General features: G+C 41.7%; 2 protein-coding genes across 2 annotated transcripts in view; one reads left to right on the top strand and one right to left on the bottom strand.

The window, feature by feature from the left end:
- Positions 1 to 25,070, bottom strand: part of ASCL1 (achaete-scute family bHLH transcription factor 1) — a 158,142-nt gene that overhangs the window by 39,668 nt on the left and 93,404 nt on the right. Inside the window, exon 2 of the mRNA XM_008517652.2 lies at positions 9,538 to 9,631. Within this exon, the coding sequence (XP_008515874.1) occupies positions 9,538 to 9,631 (94 nt within the window). The remainder of the gene's footprint in view (positions 1 to 9,537; positions 9,632 to 25,070) is intronic.
- The window catches only part of PAH (phenylalanine hydroxylase), a 69,996-nt gene that overhangs the window by 5,848 nt on the left and 39,078 nt on the right, over positions 1 to 25,070 (top strand). Inside the window, exons 2-3 of the mRNA XM_008517654.2 lie at positions 1,679 to 1,786; positions 15,945 to 16,128. Of these exons, the coding sequence (XP_008515876.1) occupies positions 1,679 to 1,786; positions 15,945 to 16,128 (292 nt within the window). The remainder of the gene's footprint in view (positions 1 to 1,678; positions 1,787 to 15,944; positions 16,129 to 25,070) is intronic.

Raw genomic sequence — 25,070 nt, 5'->3', positions numbered from 1 at the left:
AGAAGAAGACTGATGTCAGAGGCTCATTTACATATTTCAGCAGGGTTTAAAAGAGGGAGAAGGTGGGATGGAGTCCGCAAGAAGTTGTGATTCATAGACAGTATGCTGGTGTTGAGTGGCGTGGGTTTCGATCCTGGCTCCTCTGTGTAACATGGGCAAGTTACTTAACTTCTTTAAGCCTTAATTTTGTCATCAATAAAAGGAGGCATTTGGAGGATAATAAAAATTACCTTCTAGATTATTATAAAAATTAAATGAGATAATTCAAATCAAGTGTTTATTATAGTGCCTGGGGCATTTTAGGTTCATAATAAATGGTAGATTTTTTTTTTATGAAAGGTAACATCATGGTCTATAAAGAGAAATATCTAACAGTTTGGTCTTCCAATTCATATGAAGCCCCTACTAATCATATTTACTGATAATTTTGAGTCTTCCCACACATCTCTGTTTTAGATGACGTTCTGGGGGAATCTGAATTTCCTGAATTCAAAGAATGTTGTACTGAAGGTCATCAGTATTCATGCAGACCTTATTATACTGAGTCACTGATCGAGCCTGCCCAACACGGCGTTCTCATTGACATGATGTAACATCCATTCCACTGATTTTATTAACTTGCTTACAAGAGAGTAGTTATTCTACATGGCTTTTTCTTCCCAGTTTTAGGTACATGCTGTTTATTTGTGGGTACACATAAAACTTTATATTATTTTAAAACTTAAGCAAATGTTTCATCAAACTCGTCCTGGAATGCCGGCTCTAATCCCGCCTAGTTTGCTGTTACATGCATGTAAAAAGTACTCGATCCTTGACAGTATTGTGTGCTCTTACATATTTTGTGACTGTTCTTCAACAGTTGGGTACCTCAGATCCCAGCATATGGGAACAAGTTTCTGCTTCCCTGAGATCCTTGCCAAAGGCCAAGAAACCTTCTTGCGTATTTATAATATTTCCATCATTTTTACAGACGTCTCTTAATATTCTATTTAAACTATTTTACCTTTATCTATTTTTTTCACTATCTGAATACTGTTTTGACCCAGTTTATTATTAGCATGATTTTACAGATGAGGAAGATAAGAAAGTTAAGTGGTTTTCCCAAAGTGCTCCAGCTGGTAAACAGAAGAGAGAGGATTCCAACCCAGGGCTTTGGGCTCAAAAGCCTGTGTGTGTTCTATTTTTAGTACTTTCCACCTTGTATTTCTCCGTGTTTTCCTGGGATGCTTTTTGAACTGTATTATACCACCTCTAATAAGGATCTTTCTCTGGTTATCTGGTTTGTTGTGTATGAATGTATCAAGCTAGATTTTGAGCTACTGAAGGATAAGGCATTGTCTTATTCATCTTTGTATCTCTCAGAGCCCTGTTAGTACCTAGCACCTGTTAGGTACTCATTAAAAGGTATTGAATTTGTTGGATGCCTGGTGACATCAGTGAATAATTGAAGCGTCCTAACATGAAATCTGACCTAAAAGCATCATTGAAAATATCACTGCCCTTGACCTACTTATTTTCCATCACACAGTCTATACTTCTATATAGAATATATGTAGCTCATTGTATTCCAGCGCTTAACCAGAAGAGAAAGTTCGTGCTTGCCTCTTCCTTGGAGATTCCTGGGAATGAATTGCTAAGCTGTGGGAAACATTTTAACCAAGTGCATTTAATCCTGTAGGAAACAAGCTATATTGAAGACAACTCCAATCCAAATGGCGCCATATCACTGATCTTCTCACTCAAAGAAGAAGTTGGCGCTCTGGCCAAAGTCTTACGCTTATTTGAGGTAAGTGCTTTATTCCTTTCTGCCTTATGTAAGAGCATAGGGGACTTTGTCATTGTTTAGTTGGATACAGGGAAAGGAACATAGGATCGGGAACTGAAAGACTTGATTTTGAGCTGAGGCTCTTCCATTAACCAGCTGTGTGAGCTTAGGTAAGCCTTTCATTCTCTCTGAGCTTCAGTTTCTCCATTCGTAATCTGAATCGTTCAGAATCTCTGGTGGCACACACAGAAACCAGCACTGGCCTCAGACTTCTCTTAGAGAGCCTTCCTTGAACTACGTACTATCTTCTCAGTGTTCTCAAAGCACGTTTGATTTTTCACTGCAGCACTGGTTTGCCTTGTTAAGTGTATAGATTTCTGTCTGGGCCTGCGGATGGTTTCTTCAGGCAGAGAACCTTGGCTCGGTGGTCTTTATATCCTCCACAGACCCAGTTTTATATATTTTAAGTGTCCAATTAAGAATAAGATTAAATTTAAATATGACCAAAGAAAATTAGACTTTTTCTAACTCTTTTGCCCTGGGTTTTAAGAAGGAATATTTTCGAGCCGATTAATTTTTACCATGAATTCTTTAATAAAATTAAATCTGGTGACTGAATATATAAATAAATGGAGAAGAGACAAATCTCCCATGCAGAAGAATTCTAAGTAATTTGAGGAGACATTCTGTACTCAATGAGGAGAGCATAACTGCCCACTTCTGGAGTGTGGGTGGTGCAGAGTGACTTTCCTCCAAAGAGGACAGGATGGAAAGCCAGGGAAAGAGTAAGGTTTCAGTGGAGAAACCAACAAACAGTAGCTTAGGCGGGTGATCAAGGTCAACATCAACAGTGGTAAGTCATGTGGATAGCATGTACCTTTGATATGATGTGATGAAAATGGCACTTTACTTCTGCGGTCTTCCTCCCCAAAACCCATAACCTCAATCTAACCATGAGAAAAACATCAGACAAATCTCAATTAAGGCACATCAGATGAAATACCTGACCTGTACTTCTCAAAACTGTCAAGGTCATCAAAAACAAGGAATGTCTGAGAAATTGTCACAGTCAAGAGGAGGCTTAAGTCCATGACAACTAAATGTAATGGGGTGTCCTGAGTGGGATCCTAGAGCAGAAAAAAGACATTAGATATAAACTAAAGAAATTCTAATAAAGCATGGTCTTGAGTTTATGATAATTAATCAATATTGATTCATTCATTGTAACATATGTTCCACACTAAATATAAGATGTTAACGGTAGGGAAACTGGGAGCAGAGTCTATGGGAATTCTCTGTACTATCCTCTTAATTTTTCTGTAAATCTAAAAATGATCTAAAAAAATAAAGTCTATTTAAAAAAATTAAACTTGGCTATCCAAAGGGGAAAAAATGGCTGCCTCAATGAGAACAAGCGATGAGTGCACAGAAGAGAGACAAGTACTTTCTGAATGACTAACTGTCCATGAGTAAGAATGTATCTGTGAAATGCTCCTATGTAACATTTTACCCTTATGTTACAGTTAATCAGCATTTTCTTCTTGAGAGGTCAGGACTTAGTCAGAGTTAATAAATTAAATAATAGTAAATTAACAATGTGTTTTCTATCTAATAAATAAACCACAAGTAACTAAATTACCAGGACTGCATGAAATGCACCCAAGGGGTGTGTGTGTGTGTGTGTGTGTATGTGCATGTGTGTACTCTGGGTGAACTTTTAAAAGCATTATTCAAAATCTCAACTGCCCTGGTCCATAAGTCGTGTAATTATACCTAATTTACAGAGGAAGAAACAGAGGTCACTGTGTTGGGTGATTGGTGAAATGTTGTTGTTAGTGTATATTGATTTTTTTCCTAATCTATTACAGAAATTGCTCTAGACGTTGTAGAGGCCAGTATACCTTCCACCCTTATTAACAGCCTGGCAACATGCAGTTAAGTTATAATCATTCAAAGTGCCAAGGGAAGGGAGAAAATAAAATTCTCGTATTTGTGGAACCACATTATATGACAAGCCAGGCGCGGGTGATGCTTGATTTGATCCTCATTTAACTTGGTGGAGAAGGTATTACCCCACTTTATGGATGAGGGAACTGAGGTTCTCAGAGGCTAAGTAGCTTGCTCAAGATCACACAGCAAGTGTGTGGTGGGGAAGGGATTGAATTCTGGAGCTCAGGTTCCAAAGCCCATGAGCTCTTCCTGACACCTACAAATACAGCTGTCTCTGCACATCTGAATCACTTCTGGAATTTTTTAAAATGCAGATATTTTGGCCCCATCCTCCCAGTCTCTGGGGAGAGGGGAAACTGTTACCAGGTATTCTTTCTTTTGAATTGAAAAAAGCAATTTCAAATTTCAAAATTTCAAACTGAAAAAGGTACAAGAAAAATAACTACCTATATTTCCACCACACACAACCACCACTGTTAACATTTTGACATATTCACTTTCACTTTTTCATGTATGATTACGGTTTCAAAAATTACAAGTGAACATATTGTTCCTTGATTATACAGCTATAGTCCTTTCTGATTTCCCCTCAATCCTGTCATCCTGCAAACTTCCTGGCCAAGGCAACATTATGATGAGTTTAGTATATTTCTTTCCAGCCCTTCAAAAAACGGTATTGATACTGACATGTACCGTGCTATGCGCCTTATTCTGCAGCCTCTTTGAGTCAGTTCAGTAGAGCGGTCAAGAACACAAACTCAGGAGGGCAGGGCTGTGGCTTTGAGTCATTTGACTTCTCTGTGCTTCAGTTCCTCATCTGTAAAATGAGAATAATAATAATAGTGTCTGCTTCCAAGGGTGGTTCTCAGGATTAAATGATTTAATGCATGTAAAACCCTCAGGGTCCGTGCACATTGTGTTCAGTAAGAATTGCTATCTATATTTTTCTGAATGCAATGTTTTTGAGATATCTACCTGTTAATACACACAGATCACATTCATAACCTTTAACTTCTGAAGAGTAGTTCTTAATATGTGTACCATATTTTATTTATCCATCTCCCTATTTTTGGCATTTATGGTGTTTGCTATTTTCTGCAGCCACAGACAATTCTGCAGTACTTATCTTTGTTATTATTATTATTATTTTTCCTATATAATATGCAATATTTCTGTAGGATTGATGCCTAGAAGTGGAATCGTGCAATTGCCGGTCCTATGGGCATTTTCATACTAAGAAACTACTAAGTTGTTCTCCAAATATCCTGTAACAATTGATATTACCACTTGTTCAATATGGGAATACTCATTTCTCTATACCTTTAAGAATATTAACTTATTACTGCTTCTTAATCCTAGGCAATATAATAGGTGAAATGTGTTAATTTATTGTTTTAATTTTCATTTCCCTAATTATGCGTGAGATGGGATGTCTTTTTGTATTTCACAATATTAGATTTTTTCTTTTATAAATTGTGACTCGTCCATTCAGATTGCCATTTTTTTCTGTTGCAAATCTCACTGATTTCTTGACATTTTATATAATCTGAATACTGTTATGTGTGTGACAAATATTTTCTCCCAGTCTGTTTCATTTTACTTAGGTTTATGCTATCATTTGTCATACTGAACTCTAAAAATCTAATGTAGTCAATGTTTCAGTCATTTCTTTGTGGGTCTTGGATTTTTGTTTGTTTGTTTTTGAATTTTTTTTAATCCCATGATGACTCTAATGCCCAATCAGAAATGAGAACACCTGCTCCCAGCTGTTTCCAGGGACAGAGCCCGTCTTGTCACCGGGACTGTCCTCACCACTTTCCGTGAATCACGTCATACTTAATACTCAGCATACTTAATACTTTCAAAGAATTAAATCCTATTTAATACTCAGGGAGGGTAGGTGATACTAGCATTTTAGGGACGAGGAAACTAGAGGTCAGGGAGTTCAGGAGCTCGCCTGAGGTAGACGCTTACCGTGGTAGAACCACAGAAATTGACTTAGGTCTCGGATTCTAAAACCTCAGCCTTATCATTTTTATCAGAGAAGAACTGATTGTTTATAAGAAAGCAGAACGACACAACAGTTATTTTGCCTTCGCCTTTAAAGGAGAGTAATCTTTAAACTGGCAATGCTGGAATAAAGTATTGAGAACCAAGAGAGCGTGACTGGGTTTTAGGACTAGCCCTGACTCAGGGTTCTGTGTCCTTGGGCATGTTACGTCACCCCATCGCCCATCTGTTACTTCCAAGGAGGTGAATTAGGGAGTATCTGGGGCCAAGATTTTATGAGGATTCAAGGGATCACTTATTTGTCTTTAGAAGAGGTCATATCTTTGGTTCCAAACATCATAGTAGCCACACATTGTGGTCTAAAGACTGTGAGGAGGACAGACTTTGTCTTGGGGGGTTTGAATCTCAGATCTCACTGACTTTAGCAGCTCATTTAACTTGTGTGCCTTTGTTTACTCCTCTATAAAGTGGGGCAAATGGTGTAGACCTCCAGGGGGCCGGGAGATTACATGTGCCATGTCAAATGCGTGGTATTGACTGAGCCCACAGAAGATGCTCCCACGGTGTTTGTTTCTTTACCCTTTGATATGTGACCTATGAACCCTGTCAGAAATCTCTGAGAAAGCGTGAAGATGAGAAAGATGTTAGAAGACTGGAAAGAGTAAGAAGCCTTGATTTTTTGAAATATTTTTCCCCCAAAAGTAAAAAATCTGGAATATATTACTTAATATAGTTTGTGAACATTTACAGGCAAGTGGTAATGACCAAGACTCAGGGCAGGGCCATTAAAGAAAAGCAGAGTAGCTTGCTGAACAGGGGGATTGTCATGGCTATAGTGCATTTGCATACTTAGACCTTTAATGAAATCTTTGTGAATGAGGTGGAGAAGCAAGTGGCAGATGAAAATACAGACAAAACCTTTATATTGTGTAGTTGACACTAAACTTCTGGACTATATAAAATGAAACCAAAGGTGACAAAAGGCAAAGCAAATGAAAGAATCTAAACTATACTTTAGAGCAGTGTTTCCTAAACAATATTTTATCGAATTTTACATATTCGTAGCTGTTTTATTAGAAAAGAGTTCCAAGGGGAACCATGTCTGGAAAATTCTCCATTTATATTTTGGAGAGCCATCACACACATAAACACATTAAAAACCATGGTACGCCCTGCAGTGAGGAAACGTACTCAGTGTTCCCTCCTTAGCATTTCCCAAAAGTATTTGCCCACAGGAACTTGTTCAAGGAAGACCTACTAATATCTTGCAGGCACTAGTGTTCCACTGAACTTCTGCCGTTTTAGAGTTATGAGCTCCAGACTACCAGTTACAACCTGGGTTTGGGGCCCTGAGGAGTAGACCAGCACCGGGGCTAAGACTGCGCTGTGTAGAACCAAACTATTTGGGTTCAAAACCCAGTTGTACCACCTATGAGCTGGATGAACTTGGGAAAGTTATTTAACTTCTTGGTAGCTTAGTTTTCTCATTTTGAAAATGAAGGTAATAATAAGCCTGTATTATAGGGCTGCTGTGAAAATTAAATAAATACTAACTTAATTATTATTAAATATATTAATCAATAACTAATTGATATTATCATTAAATAATGTTGCTTAATTGTAATATTAATTAACATTGATGCATGAATTAATACATGTAAAGTACATATAACAGTATCTGACACATAATAAAGGTTCAATGAATGTTTGCCCTCCTCCTTTCTATGCACCGTATTTTTAGAGGGTCGTGGAGCATCAGGGATTCTTAGATTCTTCGCTCTACGAAAAATAGTTAAAGGACGAGGATTGTTTGACTTGAGGAGGGAAGATGGGGTGAGGAAACAATGGTTTCATTCAAATGTTTGAAGGGCCATCATGAAAGAAGAATACTACTTATTTCCTGTTACTTCAGAGGCAAAAGAGCAAGGTGCAGAAATTACAGGGAGCATATTTTAAATCACTTAAGGGCAGCATCTCTATTGTGGATGGGTCCTGGAAGACATTCATTTCAAGCATTGTTACTATCAAAACAGCCCGCAAAAGGCAGGGCAGAATCAAAGCAAAAATTATGGTATAAACATGCTTACTTTCCTCAGTGGAGACAAAACATAAAAATTTATCCAGCTCCTCCAAGATGGGCAATGGAGGGAGAAACATTCTATTTGGGAGAATCGTTTGCACCCTGTGAATCCCTTTGCTAAGTACTTAATAGAGTCACCTCCACATTTAATGAGCAGGACCATCCCTTGATGGCCTGTAGCACAGCAGAGATACAGCTGGGACATTGAACCAAATCTTGATAAATGCTCAGAGTAATAAATGAGATACTAACAGCTGTGTGAACCCTGACCGTCTGGCTCCCCTGGCCTGACCCCATACAGTGGAAGCTTTCTTAGCCCTTAACCAGTAGAAGCACATAGAAGGCATCCTAGCTCCTCAAAGGAAAAGCAAGGTCTGCAGAGCGAGGGCAGACTTCTCCCAGCATGGTCAGGTTGGTTCCCTCTGAGAGTCCATCTTTTCCTCAGATGATTAGCACTAAAATCACCATCCCATTAAAGAATGGCATTCATTGCCTGCCAATGGGCATGTAGCTGTGTAGACCTCATCCAGTAACAACATGAGAAAGTGATGCAATAGGTATGATGTTTATAATAGAGGTACAGAGGTGCCGTGTTTCCGTGTGTTGATGGGGTGGTGGGGACAACAAAGCAGCAGTTTTAGTGAACTGGGGCCTAACGATTAGGAATACACCAAAACTTCTACCTGCTAATCTGCAAACATCCCACTGTCCTCAGTTGATTGTTCCAACTCTCAATTCTTTGTGCATTTATTTCAACATTTTCCATAGCTCTCTGTATTTTCAGCCTCTGCTAGCTCGTGTCCTGTACCTTGTTAGAAAAATAGTCTTCTGAGAGTCTTTACTGCAAGTGGCTTAGTAATGGGCTATAAAATTAGAAGCAGGCTCCTGGGGGAAGTTGCAAAGAAGAGATCTCCTTTCCTCCGCCAGCGCTCCACTAATCACCTTACTGTGTGTCCTCCAGGGAAGGGAACAAGCATACGGAGCTCCGAAGTGCATGGGTATGCTCAATTTGCATCATATGAGTGATGGAGGCACAGAGGTTCAGACTAAGCAAGCTGCAGAAGGCTAGACACTTAGAGCTAGCAATTAGTTCAGAGTTCACCCTCCGTTTTCACAGTAGCCTGGCCTTTTGGAAACAAATGGAAAAGGCGCAATCTATACTTGTCTCATTCACTTCCTGTGAGCTCTCCCTCTGCCTGTGACCCACTTCTTCCCCTCCTCAGATATTCAATGAGCTCATAGTCTCTCATTTATGCATTCGGTTAACATTCTTTTAGTACATACTATTGTCAGATCCTATATAGGTGCTGGGGAGAGTGGGGTGAGCTAGACAGTCATTCTTGCCCCTTATAGGAGCTCAAGTTTCCATGAGCATTCTTAACCATAACTTTAGACAAAAGAGGCCGGGGGAGTTTCTTGCAGACATAGTTTAAGCTGAAACCTGAAGAAGTTGGCCAAAGGAGGAGAAAGGAGAAGTAAATTCCAGAATGAAGAAACAAATGACTTGAAGTGAGAAAATAAACAAGTGATCTGGTCACAGAATCCTCAAATCCTTTACCATCTGCCAACCTCAGCGTTCCTGGGGACAGAGGCTGGATTGCGGAGGGGACATCTGGGCAGATACATGATATTTATTGCTCTGAAGTTTGGACTTGAAGGCACTGCCTGTGACCCCCGGACCTGGTGAGCAGGACAGGATCAAGAGTGAGTCACAAGGACTGCTTTGACTTACCCCTCTGGCCTTAGGTGCTGAGCAGCCATGAGCAGTACAATGTTTACAGGGAACATTTCTTCTCTAATCAAAATAAGAAGAGCTTTGAGTTCCCCTGGAAGAAAAAAAAATGCTCTTACAACCCTGATCACTTTTTCATTTTATTTATTCCCCCAAATATAATGATATGAAGAACACTCATGTAACTCACTCCCTGCTTGAGAAATAAAACATTGTGTAAGTGACTGAAGCCCCCGGGTGCCCCTTCGCCATGCACTCCCTCCTCAGAGGTAGCTATTCATCTGAATTTGATGTATGTTATTCCCATGCATCTTTATATACTTTGTTATATAGAGAGATCCATTAATGACATGGCATAGTTTCGCAAGCTTTTAATCTTCATAAAACTGGAATCATATTGTAACTTTCCTGCAGTTTTCTTCCTTGAAGAGAAGGTGGTGACTACTGCTTTTGAGATTTGTCCCTATAGTTCTTGCTCATTCACTGTCCCCTCTGTATGTTCCATCATGTGATGATGCTTTATCCATTTCCTGGTGGTGGGTTTTTAGGTTGCTTCCATTGTTTATCCACACAAATGCTCCTGCACTAAACACTTTATGTAGGTTTGATGACCTATTTTTTGAGTAGAAGAACTTCAAATGGAAAACCGGCACTGTTTTTAGCTGCTAAACAGTTCAGAGAGGGGCATATTTGAGAAACAGTAACACAGAGCTTACTTTTTAAACTTTCATTATGAAGTGAGTTCTCACATTGTGAAAATTTAGACAGAGTGCTGTGGCCCATTGATGGCATGTGAGTTGTGATTGGTCATTGGTAACCTGAGCTGAAAGAGGCCACAGGGCCTTTTTGCTCTTATCATTCTGGTGGCAAGAAAAGGTGTAGAAAGAGGAACACAAGGACAAGAATGTTCTTTTCTCTAAAGCCTTGAAAAGAGCCTGGATTAAGCTGCTCCCCAGCTCTGTCCCAGAAGGGGTCTCCTCTGAGTTGGACACAACCCTGACTACATGGAAGGGAGGATGTGGAAGAAATAATTTAGTAAAGAGGCAGAAGACTGAAAGAAGAAAAGGCCAAGAGATTGCAACAGAGACACTCCCAGGGGAAGCAAGAGTGAGACCCCAAAAGATGGGCTGCGTGGTGCAAATCCTACTGAAAGTCCAGGCTGAACCCTCCAAGAATTCCTCCTCCACCATAGAGTGGAGGAGAATCTTGAGCTCCCGCTAGAATTTAATTGTGCTCCTCATACTTTGGGAGCATTTTTGGTTTCCTGTTAATCCCAGGGGATTTAATTTCCACACTCTTGGTCACCCAGTGCTGTTCTGACCGTCACACAAGAGGAGATTAATGAAATATGTAAGAAGCCCTGCCTGCACCTCCGTGAGCCTCTTCTCCAATCTGTGCACCTGTCATTTCTCATCCCAAATATTGTAGTAGTAGCTCCCTTTAAAACATGAGTCAGAAGATGTCTCTCCTCTGCCTAATTACCTCCTGTGGCTTCTTATCTCACTTGGAGTAAAACCAAAGCTCAGATAATGGCCAAAGATGCCTTCCATGGTCTATTCCCAGTTACTTTCCTGCCTCATGTCCTGTTGCCCTCCCTCTTGCTCACTCTGCCCTGGTTGTGCTGGCCTCCTTGATGGTGCTCAGTCATATTGTGCACCATCTTACCTCAGGACCCTTGCACTTGCTGTACCCTCATGCTTATTCCCCCATTGATTTCAGGTCTATGCTTAAATGTCACCTGTTTATTTTTGAGGCCTTCCTGACCACACTGTCTAAAATAGCTCCTCTATTTCACCCCTGGAATATCCAGTCCCTCGTTCCTGCTTTATCTTTCTCCATTGCGTCTGAAGACTGTATATTTTGTTTATGTATTATAGTTACTGTTTGTCTCCTTCTTCAAGAATGTAAGGTCCAGGAGGGCAGCAAGTTTCCTGCTGTGTTTGCGGTTGTATCCTAGCACCCAGAACAGAGTTTGGCACATGGAAGGTGCTCGACGGGTTGAATTATTGAAAGCCTCTGTCCGTTTCCTTGAGACCAATGATTTGGGACATTCTTTATGAATGTTTGGTGTTGCCCCCAGAAACCTCTGGAATAGACCAGGACATAACTTCATTTAAGCCTACTCTGAGGCAACAGAAGTGGTCCAAGAAGCTCTCCCTGCCCAGTCTAGTCTCATATGAAAGTATGCTCAGTTTCCCTCCTTCTTTTTGAAACAAGCATTCAGGAAAGGAGCTGAGAAAAGTTCAGGGTAAAGCAAATATTAAAGAGTAAAATGTCTCATAAAACTTAATGTGTTTCACCTCCCAGGGAAATGCGTATCTATACCAAGTTGAGAGATGAGTACTTAGTGAGTATCTGTGAATGAAGACAAAATTGGGCTGGGTGCTTTCTCTCTTTTTCTCACAAAGTTGCCAGATAACATCATTATCTTTGTTTTAAACACAAACAAACAAAAGTTTGGGAGGACCAACTAATGTATCCAAAGGCAGTGAGTAGCAGAACCAGAATTTCAGCTCAGACTAGTTCCAAAGCCTACACTTTTTCACTATACCATTCTCTTTTTCTCAAGGAGTGAATGGAAGAAAGGAAGGGACTCTAAGCTTGAGGTCAAAAAATGATTCAGAAGGACAAATCCATTTTTCACATTGTGAATTCTGTGTATCTCTGCTTTTATCTGCTTGTGACCAATCTCCCTTTGGAAAGATTTTTCTCAAGGATGGGAACAGAAAGAGGTTTCTGGTCAGTCTTTATTAAAATAGATTATTCATTTCATTTTGTTTACTCTGCTCAAGAGTCCTGATAAATTAAGATGTCACACTGCTATCTTTTATGCATAAATTAACTATTGGACAAATCATGAAATTGTCTTTGAAATGTTCACCTCTAAACTTTGCTTACCTCCACCCCGATGTCCAGGTGGAGTAACAGAAAGAGTTCCTCTTGCTTTATCCCTCACCCAAAGATTCGGTGAGTGTGTATGGGTCAATTTGTAAACCTGCATAGAGCCCTTATTTAGAAATAAAAATTCTTTTCCTAAAAGGTAACTACGATCATAATCAAATTTGGAGGTTCATTTCTAAAGCCTCTCTTAACAACCCAAATTATGGGTATCTAAGGATCCACACTGATAAGCTGGAATAACTCCAATAAGGAAATTGCCTGCCAAACGAGAGAGTTAATTACTAACAAATTGATTCAAATGGGAAAGAAATAGTTTAAAGCATTTGGCTGGGTATTCTTAGCCAGAAACTTCACTCACTTTTAAAAGATATATTTTCCTTTTCGTTATATTGGTAATATTATAAGACTTTTGGCAAATAAATAGAAGTTACACATTATCTCATCATAACTCATTTTGATGCGTTTCATTCTAGTCTTTTTTTTTCTTTTGGCCTGGGCATATTTTTTTTAAACTTGTTTTAATTATCACATATCTCTATCCATCATAAATATTTCCCAAGTGATTGTCATTATAACCATTTAAGAGATAAAGTGAATTTTATTGTAAATGTAATAAATGTTGTTTTTAGACAAGTTGAATTATGATTAAAAAAAAAAAGAAATATAAAGAAGGAAACAAAATCACCCCTAGGCCCATCATCTAGAGGGCACCACTGTTAATATCTTACAGTGATTATTGACACTTTATTTCATGCATGTTGTTGTTATTACTTGCTTTTTAGTGGTCGTACAATCTCCACTGAGTGACTATACTACAATCCACCTAACCAATCCCTTATTATGGGAGTTTAGTTTGCTTACAAATTTTGGTGAAAATTTTTCCCATAACTTAAGTCTTCAAAATTCTAAAAACTGGGTCACAGGGCATAAATTGTTTTATGGCCATTCCCAAAGTGAGAGGCTTCTCTCTGGAAGTGCTGTTGCAAGGGGTGGGGTGTGGGTGGTGAACATTAACAGCCTACGATCTGCCTTCCAGCCCTCTCCATCCTACACCTGCTCCCACCCCCTACACCACCCACCTTTCTGTACTCTTCCCCAAGTAAGTGTGCCAGAGGCGTGTCCGCTCCTGGTTCTTGGTTTGCTGTATTCTCTGCTTTACACAAGGCAGGGATTGGTTATCTCTTCTTTTGAGGTTTCAACTTAGGTAAATAGCAGGTGGAGCCTACCCATTCTCTTTCTTCCGGAGCCAAGAAGGATGACATTGCTCTTTGCTTTTGTTTGGAAAGTTACCTCTGTTTGCCTAGAAGGCTTCAGAGCCACCGCAATCTCACTGGCCTTCCCTCCTCCACATTCTGTCTCTCTAGTCAGGGCCCTCACATTGGGTTACCTGGTCATCGCTGTCAGGGGTGTGTTCTCTGCAGCTGGCGCCTGTAAATAATGGTTCCATCAAGCACCCTTGGGGATTATGAAGAAGAAAGAGCAGGAAGGGTGCCTGTGTGGGGTTACTTATTACTGTGTTTAGTATACCCAGAGGTTTTTGTTTTTTGTGGTTGGCATAATAGTAACAATAATGATAAAAGCTGATACTTGTAGAATGCGCACTCTATCCCTGGCGGGAAAGGCAGTGTAGTTAGAAGACCAATGACCCTGAGATTAGAAAAAGTGGGCTTCCCTCTCCCGCTACCTGTAACAAAGCACTTTCATCTCTGATTTCATTTTTTACGTCTCCCTTAAGCTCCTCAAAGGATTGTTGGGAAAGTCATAAAAAATAAGTCTAAACTGTAAAGTGATATTCAAATGCGAAAAGGTATCCTTATTGTAATTATTCATGTTCTCTTCAACCATATGCCATCGATAATCTAAGGAAAAGATATACCTTTTTTTTTTTTTAATTTTTTTTTTTTTAAAGATTTTATTTTTTCCTTTTTCTCCCCAAAGCCCCCCGGTACGTAGTTGTGTATTCTTCGTTGTGGGTTCTTCTAGTTGTGGCATGTGGGACGCTGCCTCAGCGTGGTCTGATGAGCAGTGCCATGTCCGCGCCCAGGATTCGAACTAACGAAACACTGGGCCGCCTGCAGCGGAACGCGCGAACTTAACCACTCGGCCACGGGGCCAGCCCCGGAAAAGATATACCTTTTGAGCTACAAGGTTTTTGAATTTTGTTTTCTGAAATTGTAAAGCTGGTTAAGTTAAATATTATTTTTTCAGGGTACGTTTTGTCTGTTTAAATGTTTGAAGTGACCTCTGTTATTTGTTTGTTTATTTTAATAATGTGTAGAGAATGCTCCTTGATTTTCTCCACAAAGAATCGTACTGTCAATGAAATCAAACTTTCTGAATAAGTAGCAGATGACTGGCACACATTTAAATTTGTGGACCAATTTAAGGAAATGATTCTCTTATTTTTTCATGAAAAACTCATAATAGCTAAAATATCACCAGCTAAAGACATTGAAGTCCAGTAGCTACAGTAAGTGATCACTATTTTTGCAACATTTAATAAAAAGCAGCCTGTACGTGAATCTTCCCTTCTCAATGAAGCCCCATGTGTCCACCCTACTAAATACTGCAGTCTGCCCCACTCCACCCCAGGACTGCCTGCCCCCTTCACCCTACTCTGCATAGTATTTTTCCTTAGCCCTTATCATTATAAAATAATACATAAATCAGTTGTTTTTTATGTTTGTTGTTTGTCTTCCCACGACTTGAGTGTAAGCTTATAAAGGGAAGTATCTTTGTCTGTTTTGTTCACTGGTGTATTCCCAATCACCTAGAAGAGTGATGGGCACCTGGTGGGTGCTCCATATACATTTGTTGCATAACTCGAATGAAAAGTAGTTATGTAACAGTATGAATGGCAATTATACCAGAAAATTTTTACTAAGTATCTACCGTGTAACTGGCAGCGTGTATATATCGTCTCATCTGGTGTTCCCAATAAATTTATGAAGCAGGTAGCATTCATTCTGCCAAATTGCAGATGGGGAAACTGAGGGTTAAAAACAACAAAGTAGATCCCCTAAGGTCTCATAGCCAATACAATTAAGAACTTTGATTTAAACTCAATGAGCCTGGCTCCTGTGAACCCTATTCAAGAGAACAATGTTGCTTCTACATTATTTATTTATTGAGATATCATTATTAAGATCTATGGGATTTCATTTGGGAAAGGAGGTTTTCCTATGTAAACATTTTTGGCAACCACTGTCCTAGATATTTGAACCAAACCAAAATCTTGTGGTTGCAACTCCAGGACTTTAGCAGATTTCCATGTAATTAAATTTCTGTGGCGTTTGAACTATTTCCCCCACCTCCTGCCATCTGTTACTTGGTTTTGCAGAAGAAAAAGTAAACAACTTTTGCAAATTTAAGGACTTTCTTTTGCTCTCATAAAAAAGAATCTTGTTCCTCATCTCTCTGTATTTCATTGTGTTGTATGTTTTGCGTATATGGTCTGTGTTAATTTCCACCACTGTCTCCTTCACATTCCCAACTCTCTTTTCTAGGAGAATGATATAAACCTGACCCACATTGAATCCAGACCATCACGTTTAAAGAAAGATGAGTATGAATTTTTCACCTATCTTGATAAACGGAGCATGCCTGTTCTGGCAAACATCATCAAAATCTTGAGGCATGACATCGGCGCCACGGTGCATGAGCTTTCCCGGGATAAGAAGAAAGACACAGGTAAGAAGTAGGACAATTTTGCAACACAAGAGACTCATAAAATAACGGCAAAAATCATATCTACCCTGGAAGACCACTGGTGAGATTAAACTAGAGGATGTAGGTTAGGGACCTAGATGAGTGCCTAGCATAATTTAGACGTTTGATAGATGTTAGTTCTTTTCCCCCTTTCTCAAGATAGCTCTTATATTAGTCCTTTTCTTTGTGTTGCTGCAATTTTTGTATATTTTTTGTTCCTGGGTTATTATGCTCTCAATCTCCTGTCTCCAGAGTGGGGCTGGTTAGGGTGTCCAGGATGCTTTCTATGTCAATACAACTTCAAGATAAATTCCCTAGTTATCTCGATTCCAACTAGAGGGCTCTCCCCATGTCCTTCTCATGACACGCCATTTCTGGAGCTGGGTATTTCCTGTCTCCTTGTTCCTAGGGCTTTCATTGTCATCGGACATCTCTTGATCTGTCTCTTCCCCTAGATTACGAGTTCCTCGCTCATAAAGAGAGTCTCTTACTTTTATTTGTGTCCTCAGAGTGTAACACAGTGCTTGGTACAGAATTTGTGAATGAACAATTAAATAGAGGATCTGTTGAGACTTGCTCTGCCCCCTTAGCTACTTTCTGAAATGCTGCCCATTGATGTCCCTGGAGGGCAGTAGGGCAATAGAATGTAGGAATTACAAGTATGGGCTGGAGTTGGACAGACGTCCGTTCAAGTCGTACTTCTTCCACTTATTGGTTTTGAGACCCCTGACAAGCCTCTTTAATTACTCTAACTTCAATTTTGCATACAGATTTTGTGAGGATTAAACGAGAACACACCATTTAGAATAGTGCTTAGAACAGTGTCCGGCTCGATACATCACAGTATGTGGTTGTAGTTATGATTATGATTAGCCTAAAAAGAATATGGATGAACGAGGTGATTGCTTTTTAGGGTCCAAAGCATAATCAGATGAAGTATTTTTTTAATAGACTTTATTTTATTTTATTTTAGAGGAAGATTAGCCCTGAGCTAACATCTACTGCCAATCCTCCTCTTTTTGCTGAGGAAGACTGGCCCTGACCTAACATCCGTCTCCATCTTCCTCTACTTTATATGTGGGATGCCTGCCACAGCATGGCTTGCCAAGCAGTGCCAAGTCCGCACCCAGGATTTGAACCGGTGAACCCCGTGCCGCCAAAGCGGAACGTGTGCACTTAACCACTGCGCCACTGGGCTGGCTCCTAGACTTTATTTTTTAAAGCTGTTATGTTCACAGAAAAATTGCGCAGGAAAAATAGAGAGTTCTCGTATGCCCCATTTCTCCTGCCTCTCCCTCCCTCAGTTTCTCCTATGATTAACATCTTACATTAGTGTGGTGCTTTTTTTTAAGATTGGTGAGCCATATTGATACATTATTATTAACTAAAGTCCATAGTTTACGTTAGGAATCATGCTTTGCATTGTACACTTCTGTTGGTTTTGACAAGTCTCATATCCACCATTACAGTCTCATGCAGAGTGGGTCCACTGCCCTAAAAATGCCCTGTGTTCCACCTGTTCATCCTTCCTTCCTTACCTGCTTCCTCTGGCAACCACTGATTTTTTTTACTGTGTCCATAGTTTTGACTTCTCCAGAATGGCATACAGTTGGAATCACAGAGTGTGTAGGCTTTCAGATTGGCTTCTTTCACTTAGCAGCATGCATTTAAGGTTCCTCTATGTCTTTTTGTAACTTGATAGCTCATTTCTTTTTATCACTGAATAATATTCCATTGTATGGGTGTACCACAGTTTACCCACTGAAGGGCACCATGGTTGCTTCCAAATTTTGCTGATTATGGCTAAAGCTGTTATAAACATTCATGTGCAGGTTTTTGTGTGGACATGAGTTTCCAACTCATTTGGGTAAATGCTTAGGAGTGCAATTGCTGAGATGAACTATTTTTTTTTCTAAATAATCAAAAATTTTTACCATCGTAAAATCAAAAGGTTTTTTTGCCACAACACTGACTTTAGGTCAAGAGGATTTTAGGCTCTGCAGCTGAAAATAGCATTTTAATAGGCAGAGATGTTTTTAAGTGAGACAAGACACCTCTTTGCACAGGCCATTGAAACATTTTCTAAAAGATAGCTCCAAAGATTTCCTAGGAGATCTCTCATGTTTTCCTGCCCTCAACCCCCCGTGGCTATAACTGAGACAAGGAAGTCTATCCCAGGGTTCTGTCCTTGCTGAGGGTGGACATACACCATGGCTCAGGTCACTCAGGGCGGGAACTTGGAATTCCAGCTCCCATCAATCCTATCTGCCTTCCTTCCCCTTCCACAGCCCGAGCTGCTTCCTGATGACTGCCTTCTCTTGCTTTTCCGGCCACCTGCTCCCGACAGGAGCTGCAGGCCCTCAGGACAAAGGGCCTGCCGGATCCTGGGGCAAGCTCTGCCTCTGCTTGGAGCAGGTGGAGGCCAGGCCAGCTGGGCTCCTGGGGTATGAAATCAAAGCAATTGACAGGCAGGCAGGCAGGCAGCCCCTTGGGGAGCCAGAGAAGATGTATGTAGATCATCTGAAGGGCTGGCAGCCTGAACTGGAGGCTCAGAAAGGAAGTTCTTAACAGGGATGTGAAGGAATAGCTAGGAGCCCAGAATTCAGAACCAAGGCACATCACACTTGGTGTGACTTTGGGCAAACTACTGACCTTCACAATCTCCCACTGTATCAAATGAGAGTAACAAGAGTCTCTGCCTCATAGGATTAATGAAATAACACCAGTGGAGCATTGAGAACAGTGCAGAGCATGTTCAAGGGCTTAATAGATGCTCTCTATCCCTACCATTACCGTCACTGTTATTACAAACACTGGCCTGAGCACAGGAGCCATGAAAAGCCAGCCTGTGCACAACTACTTTTTCAGAGATCATGAGAACTGCAAAATGACCTCAGAGGTCATGCAACCCAACAGACTCCTTCATTTTTCATTGTGAAAAACAGAGGCCATGACTTGCCTTAAGGCACCAAGTGAATTCTGTGCAGTTGTGGGTAAGCGTGTGTCGAGCGCTGCTCTGTGCCAGGCACTGTGCTGGGAGCTGGAGAGAGAGGGGGATTCAACACTGCCTGTTCTTAAGGAGCTCACAGGCTGACAAGGGCGACGAGACACCCAGGTGGATACAGGAAAGGGACAGGTGCCGTAATGGAGACAAGGCTGTGGAATTTGGCCTCTTCTTCACTGCTTAACTCTGAGGACCCAGCAAGTGTGAAAGTGAAAAAGCCAATGTCTTCACACAGAGGTATCATGTGATCAGTGTTGGGCTTATCAGAGGCTGAATGTAGCACAGGCTCGATTCCCTGGCAGGGCTCAAAATGGCGGGGCATCGATATTTGAAGTTGGGTTGACATTTTACCTACTGAAGAAAAAACTGCTAAGACTAACCCTTTAAAACAACACATGTTTTGTGACCCTGATTTCTTCAGAAGATTGGTCGCTCCATCCCACACTGGCTCCCATACTCACATCCCACTCCATGCCATACGGTTTCCTAACTTCATGTCCACATAACAGAACAGCTGCTAGAGATGCAAGTGATGCTGAAATAGCACAGCCTTGCACCTGCTGAGAGAGGTGGGCCCTTTGGGTTTCTGGGGTAGTTTTTATGGACTGGAGTCTGAGCCCAGAAAGAGATCTTTTTAGGGGAAGAAACCATCCCTTTTCAGAGTTTTTCTTTCTGTAGAACTCAGAGGGAGAATGATTAAAGGAAGAAAAGCATCGTCATAGATCAGAACCTTTGATGCTTTCACTCAACAAAATGCCCTTTCTATTGAGGGTCTCAAAGCTCAGGGGCGAGTCTGACAGCAGGTTGAAGTGGGAGATCTGAACCCCTCAAATCAATTAGGCTAAACCACTTTCCATTCTAGTTTTTGAGCCATTCAAAAGGCCATGTGGGTGTTAGAAAATGAAACTTTTCAGTTTCTTAATTGCTGAAGTTCCCCACCCAAAACAGCTTAAAGGAAGGTTAATTATGGTGACATGGTAAAGAAACCCCAACCTTCTAAAATGCCTCCTGGAGAAGCTGATGTGAGTTTAATAGGATTTTAATCCAGAGAGTCTTTTGAATACTTGAGGTCTATTCTCCTGCTATCCTCTCTCCTGATGACCTCAAATCCGTCTTCAACCCAACATGAAAGAGCATTAATATCTTCCATCGATCAACCTACTAATCCTTTTACCTTTCCCTTTGAGTCTTCTGCATGACATGACATTTAGAGGGGGATGGAAAATTCCTACATGGAGACAGATTGCAGCCAGGAGAAGCAGACGGACAAAATGTCTTGGGTAGATGGAGGTACAGGATCGTCACCTTTTGAGAAATTTATCTGTTTAGAGTTATTTTCCAAGAGCAAATGGACATTGAGTGGATTTGTGTGTGTGTGTGTGTGTGTGTGTGTGTGTATGAGGAAGATTGGCCCTGAGCTAACATCTGTTGCCAAGCTTTCTCTTTCTGCTTGACGAAGATTTTCACTGAGCTAACATCTGTGCCAATCTTCCTCTACTTTATGTGGGATGCTGCCACAGCGTGGCTTGATGAGCAATGCTATGTCCATGCCTGGGATCCAAACCTGTGAAACCCAGGCCGCTGAAGTGGAGTATGCAAACTTAACCACTATGCTACCAGGCTGGCCCCAACATTGAGTGGATTTTGTTCAAGTTGTGGTGATTATAAGGGTCCTGGTATGGAAGCAAGGGAGTCCAGCCTACCAGTACAGGTATATTTTCTGTGGGGAGCAGAAAGGCTGTTTATTTATTTATTCATCTATCTGTCTATCTGTCTATCTATCTATCTATCTATCTATCTATCTATGTATCCATCTATCTATCTTTCTAGCCTGTGGCACTTATGATTTTATTTGTCTATTTAATTTGGATCAACTCCTGAAGCAATGATTAAAGGGAAAAAATTATTGTGAGAAAACAAAAGCAATATCATTGGACTTATTCCTTCTGTCTTGTATGGCCCCCCCCCACCCCAGCCCTCTTGAGTTTTTTCTGCTTCAGTGTTGCTGCCCTGAAAAGCAGCGCTGTGATGAGACTGAACTTTCAACTCAATTGTGGGAGCAGGAAGGATAGGATTCCTTGGAGGAGTCTGGAAAGCCCCTAGGATTGTGGGCAAAATGGTACACATGCATGTGCATGAGTATTTTTTAAGATAGAAAATTTTCAAAAGGGTCGCGGTTCCCACAGAGTTGAGAACTCTTAGAGAGAAGCTGCTTGGTGCGGAAGGGGGCTCCAGATGGTTGGGGGCTTTCCCCCTTCCCACCACCTGTGCCTGTTTTCTCAACTGTCCCTTCTCCCCTTTGACCTCTTCTCAGTTCTATACCTTGTCCTGTGCATGCATTTCACTTGGCCCTGTGTGTGCCTCTCAGGGCTGTAGATACTCGTGGCCCTGGGTCTGCAGGAGACCACGAATCTTTGTGTTTTAAAAACACACAGGATTGATGGCCTTTTTCAGTCTACCTGGATGCTTGCTGGATGTGTGGATGTTGCTCTAGGGCCTGGCAGCTGAGGATGGGACTTTTGATTCGGCAGACTGCCTCATTGAGTCAAGCAGACCCGCAGCTGAGAGGATAAGCCCATTCAGGGGGAGGTGGTCCCAAGCCTGGAGCTGGAAGCTGGTCTACGGCTTGTTCCTTTGCAGTCTACGTACTGGCAAGGGAAGATCCAGAGCAACTGCTGTTTCTGCAGCCCAGTCTGTTTACCAGGTCGCAGCTCTTTAAGCTAAGGAAGATCATAAAATTATAAGCAAGCCCTCATTCTAAGAGAGATTCCTCATTTGCATGCCAAATCCACTGTTTTCAAAATTCTTTCCCAATTAGCTTGTATCATGGAAGCCTTGCAACAGCCAGCTCAGATAGCTAGAGCAAGCAGATAACATTATTCTCATTTTCGTCATTAGGAGATGAGACAGAGAGGTAAACTTGAACGGCAGCGTGGATTTTGGAGTCTTCCATCCTGGGTTGTAGCTGTTGGGCCAAGTTGCTTGCCCTCTGCAGGCCTCCCTGTTCTCAGCTGTAAAATGAAGATATCTGTGTGCTGGTGGTGGTGTGTGGACTCTAGGATATAATTCGCATAATGTGCCTGGGGCAAAATGGTCAGCAAACTTACCCCTGAGTCTTTCCTAAGGATACCCAATGAATCTTATGGTGGAGGCAAGGCCAGAATCCCAAAGTCCTCATTGTTGAGAAGGAAAGGCCACCAGGACACGTTATTTGGGTCAATCCTAAAGATTGTGAAAGTTATAGGGAATTAGACTGGGGACGCCTTTTCTCTGAGTGACAGGTGTGCTCCCTCAATTGAAGGAGGCAGTAAGAAGATATGAAATGATTGTAATTGAACGTCAATTTGCCATTCATGTTGGGTTGAGGGAGTGTTATAGTGACTCAGAGAGAACAATGAATTTAGAGGTAAGAACCAGCTGTACCCTGCTAGCTAGATTTGAAATCCATCTGATCCCTTATCGGCTCTACCAACCCCTTACCCTCATTACCTCTTCTTCCTCATCTGTGCAATAGAGCTAAGATCTACTCTGCCACTTTCTTGGGTCATAGGGGGTAATCATGCAAGATACTCTGAATGTTACGGGGTTTGATGAATTGAACTTTCTTGAGTTTGAATAAGTCCTTGATCTTAGATATACTTAGGCCTCAGTAGGGAGTGAGCTCTATGATATATAACCTCAGCCTAATATCAGCCTATTTGCCACCACCAGCAACATGGCTATAGACACTGGGCAGGCTAATAATATATAGGGAGTTGGTGGCAGCCACCCCCTCATCGAGGCCAGCCTCCCCTAGCAGCCAGGGTGACAACTTCATGTATGGGGTGATATGAGGGGCCTTGGGAATAATCTCCCATTTCCAAATATTACTTCCTGTGAACACAGTTTTGATGCTTAACGTTGTTCATTTGGCTGTGTGTTATATTGGAAATAGCTTTAGTCTAGGAAATGGAAGGCCAGCTTCTCATGTGGGTTTCCTTCCTTCTTCCCTCCCTCCCTCCCTTCTTCCTTCCTTCCCTTTTTTTCTTCTCTTCTTCCTTACCATTCTGACAGCACCCATTACCAAAACCAGTGGTCTCTGTTTATTTCATCCTCTTTGAATTTTTTATAGCATTTGAGACCATTATCCCTACTAGAATTCTTTAGTATTTTATAAATTATGTGACCCCTATTTGTTAAAATCCTAACTATTGGGAATTTCTTCCTTTTTCTCTTACTACTCCTTCTCAAAACCCACAGAGTCAGCTTTGCCACCTTCTTCTCTTTCCTTCACTTTTATGCCCTAATTCAGCTGATCATTCATTCATGCAACTTACATTTATTGAGCACCCATTCGATGTCGGCTACATGATAGGGATGCAGGAGGGAAAAACACGTACATGGTGCCTGGACTCACATGTCTTAGAATCTAGCAGGTAGTTGCTATATGGCATGATATACACAGGGATGGGGCAGTGTGGCATGCCTCAGGAACACTTAGGAGGTACACTGAAGCCAGTCTTGGTTATGGGGGGAAGAGGGGAAGCAGGGCCAGGCAGGGACTCCTGGACAGAGATAGACATGTTATGGAAGAGGCTGTATACATTTCTACGTATCTGTTTCATCCAGTGTAGGTTGGCCATAACTCCAGTTGTAAGTGGCTGGTAATCAGATCTCAGTGCAATGTGAGCCCTCAGAAAACAAAATTTGGTGTTTGAGGATATAGTGGGCAACCTGCCAATAGATATGTTTATGAGACGTGGGGCATCTTAAAAAGGATATTGGGAAGAGGGTTCCGACTTAGGTTGCTGATTGAAATAAATGACCATGCAGATCATTCTTTTATTTATTCATTGTTTCACTCATATCCATTCATTCACTCCATCCACTTGTTCATTTCAGCACATCTTCACTCTTTACTTCCTGCTAGGTCCCTTTTATTCATCTGATTCTCATTCTCATTTTAACACGTGGACAGAGAGATCAAATATTCTGCCCATCATGTCAGCGATAAAAGTAGGCCTTGAACCTACCACACCTCTGCCCTGTCTAAGAGGAGGAGGAAGACAGCTTGGCCCCATCAGCCAGCGTTTGACTCACCCATTCTTGCCAAGACCTTCCTGAAGGGCATTCCTTCTCGCAAAGAAAGTAGAAGCTCATTAAAAGAGCAAAATAAAACCCTCAAAAGTCTTCATCCTGTAGGATGTTGGCACGCCATCTCTTCTCCTTTTGGGAGAGCATGGCCAATGCTTCTCTGCGGGGCTGGAGGCCACTGCCTCAGAGAAGACACCCAGGAGCCTGGGAGGAGGGGCTGGAGACACCCTTCTATTTTGGGCCTAGGAAATGTAGGATTTATTGCTCTCCCTGAGACAGACTGGAGGCAGAAGTCTGGGTGCCTCATTGGCTAAACCCCGGGGCTGATGAACGTCTGGTGGAGAGAGGGGGTTAGATGAGACTCAGCCTGCACCTTGAACTGCTATAAACTTAATAGGGCTGCTCTGACCCGCTGGCCAGGAAGCAGGCTCCAGCCTGGCCTGTGGGGGCCTTTTGCCCAGGAGCACTCCTGAGCCAGCCGGCCCTTGGCGTCCGGGCTGAGCAGTTGACCCCGACTTAATGAGCCCACGACGTGGGTGTCCAGGACCAGCTCTCCCGCGGGCTGCTTCCTTCAGAGCCAAATCAATATTTATTAATGATCTGCACCCCCTGGGTGCTTCTGGCTTCACAGAGAGCCTCTGTTGCACCAGCCTGCCCAAGTCATTCATTAACCGCCGGGCCCAGCAGCCCGCAAGGCCACAGAGGGGCTCACAGAGGCCAGCCCACCACCGAGGTATTTGCAAAGGTCATTAATGAGCTAATCTGATTTAACTTTTCAAAACGGAGGCCTGGGTCGCTGGGGTCAGTCTGTATTCCCAGCATTGTGAGCGAGACCGGGTTGGGGGGG

The sequence above is a fragment of the Equus przewalskii genome, chromosome 29, assembly GCF_037783145.1.
Source record: "Equus przewalskii isolate Varuska chromosome 29, EquPr2, whole genome shotgun sequence".
Classification (NCBI taxonomy): Eukaryota; Metazoa; Chordata; class Mammalia; order Perissodactyla; family Equidae; genus Equus; species Equus przewalskii.
This window is presented reverse-complemented; position numbering and strand designations above follow the sequence as displayed.